Source organism: Echinops telfairi, unplaced genomic scaffold, assembly GCF_000313985.2.
Source record: "Echinops telfairi isolate 266 unplaced genomic scaffold, ASM31398v2 ScPeMD7_2010;HRSCAF=2546, whole genome shotgun sequence".
NCBI lineage: Eukaryota > Metazoa > Chordata > Mammalia > Afrosoricida > Tenrecidae > Echinops > Echinops telfairi.
This window is the reverse complement of record NW_022105908.1, coordinates 17,840,531-17,853,536: the sequence shown is the minus strand read 5'-3', so window position 1 is coordinate 17,853,536 and position 13,006 is coordinate 17,840,531. Positions and strand designations below refer to the sequence as shown.

Here is a 13,006-nt window from a genome sequence, read left to right as displayed (position 1 = left end):
GTGGAGAGCAAATGTTTTGAGAATGATGAGAACAATGAATGTACAAATGTGCTTGACACAATGGATGCATGTGCGGATTGTGATAAGAGTTGTATGAGCCCCTCATAAGATGATTGGAAAAAAAGAAAGAAAAGGCAGGGCGTTTGTTTCTGGGACAGGACTGGAAGGGAGAGAGAAGGGTTCTCCACTGTCACGTGAAGAGGTTAGTGGCTCATAGTCATATTCCTTAGCAATGTCCTACTTCTAGAGGACAGGGAGGGCTCGTGAGGGACACAGTGGGCTATGCATTAGACTACTCACTATAAGGTCAACAGGTTGAAAACCCCCAGAACCCACAATCGACCTCTGAAACCCCACCAGCCACTCTGTGGGGGAAAGATGAGGCTTCGTGCACCCATAAAGAGTCAGTCTCGGAAACCCACTGAGGGGGTCCTACTTTGTCCACTGCGTCCTTTAGGGTCCCTATGAGTTGGAATTGACTTGATGGCAGTAGTTTGGGTTTTTTCTTTTGAGAGGATGAGGTAGGTCGTGGGTTAATAATTGTAAGCAACTTAAGGCATAAACCAATAATTTTCTATGAAACCTGTATGCTATCAGATACAAATCAGCCTTCTTATAAAACAGGCTGAAACTCAAAACACTCAATGATTGAAAGGGAAGGTCGTTTTAATATCAGCTTTCATGGAAATGTTTCTTTTTTCCATCTTAGCGGCCAATCCAGTGATAGGACATCTAAATTGGAAATATACTTTTTTTGTCAGTAGCTCCAAGATGAAGTAAATATCTGAGTTTAGGGATGACATTTTCGTCTTCTACACTCTTGTTTTCTTTTCATAACTTGGTTCCGCTGATGACTCATCTTCCTGACATAAAACGACCCTCATAAACAATGCACAAACTTCCCTTTTCCTCTAATCCCCCAAGAGCTAGTGGTGTAAAGATTAAAGCTGAGCCAATTAGCACCCACTACAGCCAAGTTAATCACACAGCCTTTGAGATGAGCACAGAGCAGCGGGATACACACGGATTCCACCCCCCACCCACCCCCGCCCTCTCCTCTTGACAAAGATTCCATTAATTGTGAGATGGAGGGAGAGCAGAGCTCCCCAACAGAACAGAGCCGTGGCATTTTCCCATCAGAAGCTGTGTCACCGCTTCCTAAGGCTGGGGCTTACTTCTTCTAAGAGACACTCTTGCGCAGAGACTCTTTAACGAGTTCCCCCAAACCCTAAATTAGTCAGCCGTTGCTGCTTAAGCCAAGGCCTCCCATCAAGGGTTACTGCTCTAAAATAATGATCGGTCATCCTTGGGTAAAACCGAGATTCCGTCACATGATGGTGTGCATTCAATGATGACCACATTAATGTCTGCTTAGAGGAAAGGCTAATCCAAACTCAAGTGTGACAATACGCTTCCCTCCTTAATAAGGCCACAGATGAGGATGAAGAGAAAAGGCGGTGGGGGGGGGACCCCGAGGGACTCGTGGGAAGGAGGGGGCTGGGGGAGGCGGAGAGGACACAAGGGTTTAGGGAGAGTGGCAGAGGGGAGAGAGCCCTGAAGGAGGAGCAAGGGAATGATACAAAGGAAATGGTGGAAAGAGAAACCGAGGGAGGGGATTCGAGGAGGAGGAAGATGCTCCAGAAGTTTCCAAGGGAGACCTGGGAAGGTTGGCGGATCTTGCTGGTTGCTGTCAGTGACCCCAGGAGGTCTCCCACACTGAGTGGCATTAAAGGTCGGACACGCGGTGGGGAGGATGTCACCAGCATGTTAGAGTCCTGGCGGAGGGTGTGGGCAGTCCACACATACCCACGGGCTCCCAAAGAGTCTGAGCAAGCAGCGACCTCAGGAAGATCAGAGATGACCCAAGCAGAAGTGGAGGAGCCTGAAATCAGAGTGGGTGGTTAGGAGGCCGAGGCTCTCTGTGGAGCCACTGAAGGCAGCAGATTCCAGCCAGCAGAGAGGGAAATGAGGTTTCCCCAAAGACCCAGCTCAAAGGCCCCTGATGGTTGGTGTTAGAAGGGAGGAGACAACCTGAAAATCAATCGGCGGCAGAAAAAGCAAACAGAGATGAAATAGAACAGTGAACCGAAACTGGTCCCGTCTGGCAGCCTAGTGGGTTACAAGTTGGACTGCTCCCCTCAAGGTCAGTAATTCGGAACCACCAGCTACTCCATGGGGGGAAAGATGAAGCTTTCTACTCCATAAAGAGTTACAGCCTCGGAAACCCGCAGAAGCAGTTTGACCCTGTCCTGCAGGGTTGCTATGAGTCAGAGTCCCCGGGACGGCAGTGAGTGTTGGTTTTTACAGCCTAATGCAGATCCCAGAAGACCAGATCTAAGAAAAAGAACGATGACAGCATGAGAAGCTGAGAGGATGGGAAGGGAGACCTCAAACATGGGATGAGGGGTTTTGCTGTTAGTTTAAAAGAAAACAGAAAAAAAGGTGAAATAGCTTTCTGGTCGAGACACACAAGTGTAGTCAAAGACCAGCAACTCTGATCTCCAGTTCAAGACAATCTACCCACATCAGGCTCTGTGATGCTGCCATCCATTGTTGACGTGGGGTTACGGGCAAGGCTCGCCTCTGGTGAGTCCACACTAGATATCCTCGCTGGCAGGCATTTGAGGACATGAGCACATTCTAGTTACAGTAGTTAGAATGGGCCTAAAACAGTCCTCCCCAGCAAGGATGCACCAAGATGACTGGGATGGACAGACAAGCCCCTCAGGAACAATAACGGGAGTAGCGATACCAGGAGGGTAGGGGGGAGGTGGGGGAAGGAGGGAGAGAAAGGGAGCACCAATCTCAATGATCAAAGCATATAACCCCCACCCCCCACTGAGGGGGATGAACAACAGAAACGTGGGTGAAGGGAGACAGCGGACAGTATAAGATATGAAAATAATAATAATTTATCATGGGTTCACGAGGGTAGGAAGGGGGGAAGGGAGGGTAAAAAGAGGAGCTGATACCAAGGGCTCAAGTAGAAAGAAAATGTTTTGAAAATGATGATGGCAACATATGTACAAATGTGCTTGATACAATTGATGTGTGGATTGTTATAAGAGCTGTAAGAGCCCCAATGAAATCATTTATGAGAAAAAAAGAAACTAGTTAGCAGGCTCAATATTTTAAAGTAGGCTACCCACAATGTAGAAATGACTGAAAACAAAGCAAAATATAACAGAACTAAAATACTTGCACTGATATAACCAGCAAATTGTACTTACATTATATAATTTCCTTAAAAATGTAACCATATATGTATAAATAACAATCCATACTATATAAAGGGTTCACAGGGGTGGCAGTTTGGGGAAGGAGGGAATGAAAAGGAGCTGATTATCAATGGGCTCAAGAAGAAAGATAATGTTTTGAAATTGTTGATGCCAATATTTGTACATGACCACTTGATATAATGGATGTATGGACTATTATATGTAAGAGCCCCCAATAAAATGATTTAATTTTTTTTAAATGACTGGGTTATTCACCTTCCAGACCCACACTACTCTCTTCTTTTTCTCTGCAAAGATTCACTTTCTGAAAAGCGACCAACAGCCAATTGCCACATTGGTTTCTGAATCTTAGCCCAGACTCCATGTCATCTGAATGCATCACCACTGGTCCCCGTGTCCAAGTCTACCTTCTTCGAATAGCACTGGACCGTGTTTCCCTACTCGTTGTTAGGAGTTGTTGTGGCGTCAGTTCTGACTCACAGCGACCCTGTGTGCAGTAGAAGGAAACACTTCCCAGGCCTGTGCCACCCTCTAAGTGCTGTTTCAGCCACCGCTATACCTCTATGGCACAGGTCCCCAAACTTATTTGGCCCATTGCTTTCCTTTTCATTAAAAAAAAAAAAATTACCCAGCAGCGCCCTGGCAATGAAAAGGTTTTGAACTGGCCCCCTCTCCTCCAGAATAAAGTATAGGTATCTGCTGTTGCAGCCTCCCTGGGTCACTGCAGCGCCCTGCAGGGGGCGGTATTGCCCATGTTGGCAAACACTGCTCCACAGTCCTCCTACGTTTCTGAAACAGAATTCTTATGCAAGCTTATTCTGAACTATCCTAGATTTCTGATCGTGATCAACAACAACAAAACACCCACAACACCCTCCTATCTAGGAGGGGGCTTCCAAAAGTTCGTGGACGTTTTTCATTATCTTTTCATTCCATTTCCCATGGATTCTTTGAAGCTCCCTCATCTCCATTGCCCTCATTTTCCATCTAGAGAGTACGTCAATGTGCCTGGTCAGGAAGCTTGATTATGTCACACCCTCAGGACTCTACCTGTCCTTGCTTCACAATCTCTCCCTCTGGTCTCCCTGTGCTTTTGCACAGCCCACTCCCGCCCACTCACCAAAAAGACCTTTAGGTCTCCCTCCTTAGGAGGTCCTCAGAAGGCCTACAGCCAAAACACCTCTGCCACTCCCCCGCTAAATTCCCTAGAATTCACTTTGGTTTGAGTCCTAGAGCTCAGGGAGGCTTCAGAAGCCATGCCACCAAGCCAGTCATTGGTCGCCCTGCTAGAACGAACGTGACGCGGTTTTCTGATAAGACATTAAGCCAGAAGCGGGGCACTGACACATAATTAAGGACTATAAGGTGAGAAGGGGAGGGTGGAAGATCAGGCTTCTGAAAGCACTTGGAGGGTAGTCAAGGGGGTAGTCCCCAGGAGACCTCTGGGAAGTGAGGAGGTAGAAAAAGCTCACTACTAGTCTGCTGGCATCCCAGGATATCAATAATTAAATCTGACATCTCTTATAGGAGACCTGGTGGCACACTGGTTAAACACTGGGCTGCTAACTGCAAGGTCAGTGGATCAAAACCACCAGTCGCTCCTCGGCAAAAGGATGGGGTGCTCTACTCCCATAACGTTACAGTCTTGGAAACTCACAGGGGCCGTTCTACCCTGTCCTGTAGAGTCCCATGAGTCGGCATCAGCCCAATGGCAGTGAGTTTCAGAGTTGGTTTCACATCTGTTTGTAAAGGGGGTCCCTGGAGGGTGCCAAAGGCTAGCACGCTAGGCTGCTAAGGAAAAGGCTGGGCATTCAAGTTCAACTAGAGGACCTTGGAAGAAAGGCCTGGTGATCCACCCCTGAACTCTGAGGGCACGGTCCTACTTTGACACACACACAGAGTCACCTTGAATCAGGGTGTTTTTTATAGGAGTAGAGATTGCGGTATTAGTCCCTCACCAATCTATCATCTGCTGTTCACAGCAATGAAATTAGCGAGGTGCTCCCACTCAAGGTCGATGAGTTGGACGCCCAGAGATGGAATGAGAGTAAGCAGTACGGCTGAGACCTCTAACCCCAAGACCAGCTGCTTTACAGATTGGAGGCCTCACGATCCCTGAGACTCGGTGGGCGACTGTCTGCAGTCACTTGACCCCTCTCAGTTTGGGTGTCTCTGTAACATGGGGCTGTAAGATTTCTTGAACAAATGCACAACAAGAGCTAAGTATGGTGCCTGGCACAGAGAGAACAAACAGTAAGTGTGTGCTACATCCTTCCTTTCTGGGTCCCAAAGAAACCACTTAACAATCTTAGCTTTCAAGATTGCCGAATTGCCTTTTGTAAATACTCAGTCCCCTGTCCCTGAGAGGCCAGGGACCAATCAGAAAAGAAAAAAAACCGGTTCATGCTCTTAATCTTAGGGTAGTGGTTCACAATCCCAGTTGCATATTTGAATTATCTGGGGACCCCACCACCACCACCCACTTTTCCCCAGACTTAATTGGCCTGAGTTGAGGGTCCAGTAATATAAAGACAGGATCAAAAACCATTCCCCTTGGGAAACCATATTAGGCCTCACCAGGGCGGAGGCAGACACACGCTGCCCCTCCATAAATGAAGACATCATCCCTGGTGGGGAAGAAGGCCAGAGGCCAGTCTGTATCCTAAGCTCGGTCCCTTCTGTTATGGCTCCCAAAATGAAGGGAAGGGAGTTTCTGGAAGCCGTGGGGGGAGTTGATTCTAAAGACGTACCAATTTATGGTTCATGACTCTCAGCCTCCGAGAGCTGGACCGCTTCTCTGGGTCCGCCAACCAAGCTGAGCTCAGAGAGGCTGTCAAGTGGGCGGTGCGAATCACTCATTGGCAAGGAGCAGGGAGATTAATCTAGCTGCCCCACGAACCCCGGCCTCTGGTTTCATTTCATCCGCATGCCAATTAAAAACAAACATCTCGTTTTGATGCACGGTTAAGTTCAGGGACCTCCAGAGTTTACAAGTCAGACAACAGAGCAGAAAACGCAACCGGAGAAACACAGAAAGCAATTTTCTGACTTGGTCTTGCATTCTATCCAAGGGGGGAGTCCAGCTGAAAATACTTGGTTTACCAGTGACGCTGTAACATTAATGAGAATGAAATCCAATTAACTTTGCAGCCAAGTACTACAGATGAACAGAATCTCTTCTACCAGTTAAAGAAATTACGCCGTTCAGGAAGCAGCTGTAATCCCCCGCCAAGGAATCTCTGGGGGTGAAAACGTCATACCTGATCAGATCTGGCTCGGCACCCTCATTCTTAAAGGACGCCAGAAGCAGTCGCTCTCGGGTGACAAGATCGTCCAATAGGTTCTGTCTTCTGTCCCCTTCAAGCTGGGTTCTGCAGGGAGCTTGTTAAGGTCCAGTGGTGAATGAATGACCTCATTTTACCTACTACACGAGGAAGCTAACTTTTCACATCAGTGGCAACTTTGACAGACTCTAATCAAACCTGCCCTAGTTGTCTCCTTTTCCCACCCTGAGCTTCACCTCCACCGGCCCATCAAGCACAGGACTTTGACAGTACCATGGGGCACTTGTAAACACGGGCAGACTCATGGCACAGATGTCACTGAGAAATGTGCACCATGAATGGGCTCTTCCTCTCCGCGGTCCAGATGTAAATGGCGCTTCCTGGGCAAACGCAATCTGGTTCCAAGATTCCGTAGACTTTTGAGCTGTATCTGTGCTCAGTGTTTGCCTGAGCATTTTACAAGCAGGGTAGAGTCAGGGAGTACAGAAGGTTCTCTATAATGCCCTTTAGGTGCTGGTGGCGCTGTTGCGTAAACTTTGGAATGCTAACCACGAGGTCAGTGGTTCAAACCTACCAGCCAATCCAGGGGAGACCCAAGAGGTTCCTATAAAGATTCACAGCCTCAGAAACTCTACAAAGGGCCACTGTGAGTCAGAATCAACTCAGTAGCAGTGGGTTTGGGTTAGTATGATGCCCTTTCTTTCATATTAAGACCTATTGACATATTTGAAATACATTTTAGAAAAATGCAATTGTAAGCAACAGATTTACTCTGAGAATTGCTCCCATAAGCCACCTAAATATAGTGTATGATCTTTAATGCTAAAGAAATTGTCCAAGTAGATTCCAAGGACTAGTAATTTCCCAAACCTGGGAAGTTCATGCTGTATGAGAGCCCCTGGGTGGTGCACAATAGCAAACTCGCAAGGTTGTTACCCTACAGATGAATGGTTCGAGTCTACTCTTTGGGGCACCTGAGAAGAAAGAATTCTAAAAAATTAGGGATGAAAAATCTGGCAAAAATTGGCAATTGTTGTGTTATCTACATTTCTACAATAATCTCCCCACCACCACCAGACAAATAAAACAGAAAGAAAGAAACTATGGATACAGGTTCACGCCAACACACGGGGGCCACCATGAGTTAGAACCGGTTCCCCAGCAAATGGTTCTATGTTGCTACTGGGTGTCCCATTATACAGTTTGGCATGTGTGGCTATTCACAACCACAACCACAAAACTGCCATCTACTTCGACTCTCAGAGTGAAAATGGGTAGGAGATTTTAAGCATCAAAAGTAAAAGGAATTTTTTTAAAAAATCACACGGCCATAAACACCACCATATCTTTACTTTTACTCATGTTCCCTGGCCTCGAGGAACCTTGTTGATGCAGCGGTTAAGTGCCTGGTTACTAATCCCAAGGAGGGCAGTGTGAACCCACAAGCCATTGGCTAGGGGGGCGGGGGGGATGCAGCAGTCACTTCCATAAGGATTGACAGCCTTGGGGATCCTGTGGAGCAGCTCTCCTCCCTTCTATTGTGTCAGAATCCACACGTGGCCAGGGGTTTCCTTTGGGGTTTAGCAGGGATGGTAGCCGGTGTGACGGGGGCAGGGGGCACTGCTTGAGTATCACCTTACCTCCATTGGAGCCATGGGGCACCTTTACAATGCACTTCATTGGCCCCTCTCCATATTAGATCATTCCGTCTCTGCCTGCCTGCTTGCCTACCAATCTGCCGACCTGCTTAGCTAGCGAGTTTATCTTTTTGCCCCAAAATACCAAGGGGAGGAAAGTTAGCTATAGATTTTTAAAAATTATTTCTGCAGCCCACCCCCTCAAAACACCAAAATACCTTTTGACACTGCAGCTCCTTTGTAAAGAGATTTTTTTTCATTCCCAGCTAACACTGCCTCTCAAAGCCCAACAAAGAGACGAGCTTCAGTTGAAAGCCCATTCTAAGAATAATTGTAGCCCTACCTGACATTTCACACACAGCCCCCCGCAGTGCCTACCTTTCCTCAACTGTCAAGGCAATTCTAATTACACCTCAAAGAAACAGTGCGAACAGAAGCTAATGTGTTCCAGCAGTTTTCAGCTCTCTGGTTATGAGAAGTTGGCTTCAGAATTGCAAGCCCACTCACTCAAAAGCGCAGGATTACCGTGGAGATCATGCACGTTCAGCTCCCGGCCAGGGCAATAAAGTGAACAGCGCAAGAGAGCCAGTCACACACACTTTGTTGTGGTGGTTGTTGTTAGTTGGTTGCTTCGCCGTGTATGTAAAGGTTATGTGTACACTACCTTGTGCTCTATTAAATGTGTGATAGCATTGAGGCAAAGGATGAAAGATTGCAAGAATTACAAAGTATGTCACACAGACAGGAAGTGAGCACAAAAAACCTTTCACTGCTGACTCATAGTGACCCCTGTGGGTTTCCAAGACTGTAACTATTGACCGGAGTACAAAGCCATCTTTCTCCTGGGAGCTGCTGGTGGCTTCGAACTGCCAGCCACGTGGATCGCAGTCCTCCACGTAACCACTACACCGCCAGGGCTTCTTGAAATGAGTACAAGCAGATTGGGGGGGCTTGGGGGGGGATGATGCTGATAGACTTGCTCAACACGGGTGGCCACAATCCTTCAACATATAAAGACCAAGTATCTGTGAAGCACAAGACAGCAAAAACACAGTAAAGTGAGGTGTGCCTTTGTAGGACTTTCATTTTAATTTCACATTTATTCTTGCCCCGAGAAAACCACTTTTCTCAGAAAAGAACAAGAAACATCTCTGTCTAACCTCTGTGGATTTAATTGTGTAGAGCAGGGGTCCTCAAACTTTTTAAACAGGAGGCCAGTTCACTGTCCCTCAGACCCGTTGGAGGGCCAGACTCTAGTTTTAAAAAACTATGAACAAATTCCTATGCACACTGCACATATCTTATTTTGAAGTAAAATAAAAAAAGGGGCAAAAACACCCAGTGGGCCCGATAAATGTCTTCGGCGGGCCGCATGTGGCCCGCGCCATAGTTTGAGGACGCCTGGTGTAGCAGCCTTCCCACTGGGCTTCTCTCTCTGGCAGCCCTGATTGTTCTTCGGAAAACCCCACAGGTGCAGAAAGGCAAGCATTTACTGTGATAAATGCTCAACTACCTGGCACGGTTAGGGGATGTGGGATTTAGAAATACAGACATTTAAAAAGTTGCCAACACTATTGATACCTCCAAAAAGGATTCAGAAAGTCACTCTCTTGATGATTATGGACAACTTTTCTAAGAATTACAGCATCCATAAAAGAGACCTGATAAAGCCCATTGAAATAGTGAGCACTGATTTAATCTTTCTGCCGATTAAGAAAGCCCTCGGGGATCTGCACTGTAAATAATTGTGACCTGCCAATTAATAGGGGGCTCTAAGTGGGGGTGTGGGGGGTGTGGGGGAAGGACATGTCGGGTGACGGTTTACTGTATTATTTCTATTAAAGTAAAAATGAGGCCAGATAGACGAATGTTTGAATTCTCGCTTTTCCATTTCCCAGCTGTGAGGTCATGGGTAAATTACTTAAGCCCTCAAAATACTCCTCTCTTGAATGTAAAAAAAACAAAAACAAAACAAAACACCCTGCTGGCGGACTAGCTTCTCTTTCCGACTCCATCAGTGACTGGAGGTTGGACTGGCCGCACTGCCTGTGCGGTGAAGACGCGGAGGAACACCAACAGCAAGAACACTGGACGACTGAGAGGGCTCGCAGATGGATGGCTCTCTGAGGTACCGCAAGACAGGAATGACAGCTCTTGTAGAATTATTACGGAGGTGAGGCGAAGAGAAGGCCAGTGGGGGAATGAAAGAATAAAACAGAGGCCTTCACGTCTAGGCGACCTCCTCCTCCTCGGCTCTGTTCCATCAAGACAAACCGTTCTCCCACCGTTCCGAAGGTCTGCGAGCGCCCCCGTGTGGTGGTGACGTGACTGTCCCCCTCTAGTGTGAGCTGCAGTGCGAGGAGAAGCAGGCCCCACTATTTAGTGACCAGGAAAAAAAATAAACCGGGCTTTAAATTGAACTCTCATATTCCATTTGAGTGTTTAAATCTCTCAGGAAATTCTGAAGTATCTCCATCAAAGTCCCCAAATATTTTACTCATGTTTTTTAATAACTTCTGTTCAGTGTTTTCTGATGTTGAGCACATTCCATTCGACAAATTTGGGGACTGGTTCTGAGACCCCCATAAAACCATAGTCTATGAGCTTTCAAAAGATAATCCAGACCAAAAGCATTTAAGAGAGCAGAGTGCATTATGATTCTGATCTGCTTAAGACTGTCCATAATTAATAACTCCTACAGCCAATTGATTCCTACTCATAGTGACTGTGTGGAGGGTTTGGGAAACAGTTTATCTTTGTAGAAGCAGACCCCCTGGGAAGCGGCTGGGGGGTTGAAACACTGACCTTTCATTAGCAAACCAACGCCTAAACCACAGAACCACCAGAGTACCTCACGATTAATAAATGTAATTAGTATATACTAGGGTGAGTTAAAAATGATGGCTATAAAAACATAGTCACGTTTATTAAGCAAAAATATCAAAATGTGGAGCTAGTGTCTCTGGACAGTCCCTCGTCCGGCTCTATACCCTACAGCGGCAGCGCTGCCATCCCAGCCGGCCTTCCTCAAAGAAGTCGCTCTCCGACGTGCACCGTGTCAAAACGGCACTGTGGACATCCTCCAGGGACTGACGCCTGCAGAAACAACCTCAGGACTATACGGTGGATGGGGGAAGGCTTCCCCAAGAAGACCTGGTAGGGAAGCAGGTGTGTCCTCATGATGGAAAATCAACTTCTCAGAGCAACTTTCCTTACCTTTTCCTCACCAATGCAGTTTGCCAGTTTCTTAAAGTAAGCCCCCCTGGCCATCTTGTGTGCTGAAAGAAAATCTACCAAGATCACCCCCTCTGGAATCTCCAACAAGCCGCCCGAGCCTTCTGAGCTGGCTTCTCTGACTTGAACTGCACAGGCCCAGTCGAGCCCCTCAGAGCCACTGTCCTGTCTGGACCTTGATTTTGACGCGCTCTGATGAGACCACGACAAGCGTCTCGCTGAGAGGACGTGCCAGCAGCCATCACTGACTGCGGAGACGTGGCTACCCCTGTGTCGTTTGAAATAACATGGTGCGTCTAGGAGCTAGAACCCTAGGAGCGATACATTATGATTTGCCTTCATAGTTCTTGATCAATAGGCTTATCACATAAACGTATAAACCAGATAATTGAAAGTTCCCTCCAATGAAGGTGGCAAATACAGTTACAAATATCAGATCCTCATACATTTAGGTACATTTCTAGTGCATGGGCTTCAGGTAACACGACCAGGACTTGGCACACCTCACTCCCCTGGGGCAGACAGACTTCTTGTATCTGCACCCGTCTGAAACGGCTTGAGGTCTACCTCTTAAGACTTGTTGATTTGGGTCAAAATAAAACCTCTAGATAAAAGACTGTGCAGCCAAAAATTACACTGAGATAGAGAGGCATGTTACGCACCAAATATCTCAGAATACCTGATTATGTTCAAAAATTGTTTCTAGAAATTAGCTTCTATTTGAAACCTTAGTAGACTAATAATTTACTGTCAGAGAAAGCGTGGAACTAATCTTAATCCATTTTCCCTGGTGACATAGAGGACACTTCTTTGGGGGGGAAAAAATTTGGGTGGGGTAATCATTCCCATTGCTTTATCTAAAAATGCATATTCTTCCACTTCCCCATATTTCAAACCAGGCAGTAACCATTTCTTGAGATACCACAATTCAGGGGCGGGGGGGCCTTTAGCACAGACTGACAATTTAACTCAATGAGATAAGGGGAGACCAGTTTGAGGACGTTTTCACACCAGTATAAACTCATCTTCAAAACTTAATTTAGGTAACAAATCACATGTGGTCTGTTTTCCCCTAAGTTGATGAAATTATAATTTTTTAATGTAATATCGGGCAGTGTTGGCAGACTCAATCGGCAGACTGAGACAGGATAATCAGCTCAAGCAAGTGCTCCCCTCCCCTGCAAGCATCTATGTTTCTAGAATCACACGGCAAACAAGTCACATCGCCGTCAACTACAGAGAAAGGAAAAAAAAAACAAACCCCAAAAGACGTATGGTTTCTCCTGGCATTGGTCTCACCATGAAAAGAGTGCACCAATAAAGTTCTAGGAACATCAGAAGCCGAATCACAGCTCGGGATGATAACAGAAGTTTTCCGGTTGGAGAGCAGCTAGCTGTTTTCCAGGCGGCCTAGACAGATAGCCCCGTGGAATTCCAGCACTGACTGAAAGCGCCCGCTGCCTGCCCTGCACGGGCTCCACCCGGACAAATGAATTCCTTCATAAGTCTTGCTTTGCCAAGCACATTCACTGGAAAACATGTAACAGATACCAAAAATAGAAACCAAGATTATAGGCAATCTTTTGGAAGCCAGGCCTTCCCTGAGCTGGGG

At 46.7% G+C, this 13,006-nt stretch overlaps 1 protein-coding gene across 2 annotated transcripts in view; it reads right to left on the bottom strand.

Annotated features, from left to right (window-relative positions):
- Window positions 1–13,006, bottom strand: part of STX8 (syntaxin 8) — a 301,784-nt gene that overhangs the window by 260,252 nt on the left and 28,526 nt on the right. For both annotated transcript variants that reach the window (XM_045293406.1, XM_045293405.1), the window contains exon 4: window positions 6,500–6,610. In XM_045293406.1, the coding sequence (XP_045149341.1) occupies window positions 6,500–6,610 (111 nt within the window). The remainder of the gene's footprint in view (window positions 1–6,499; window positions 6,611–13,006) is intronic.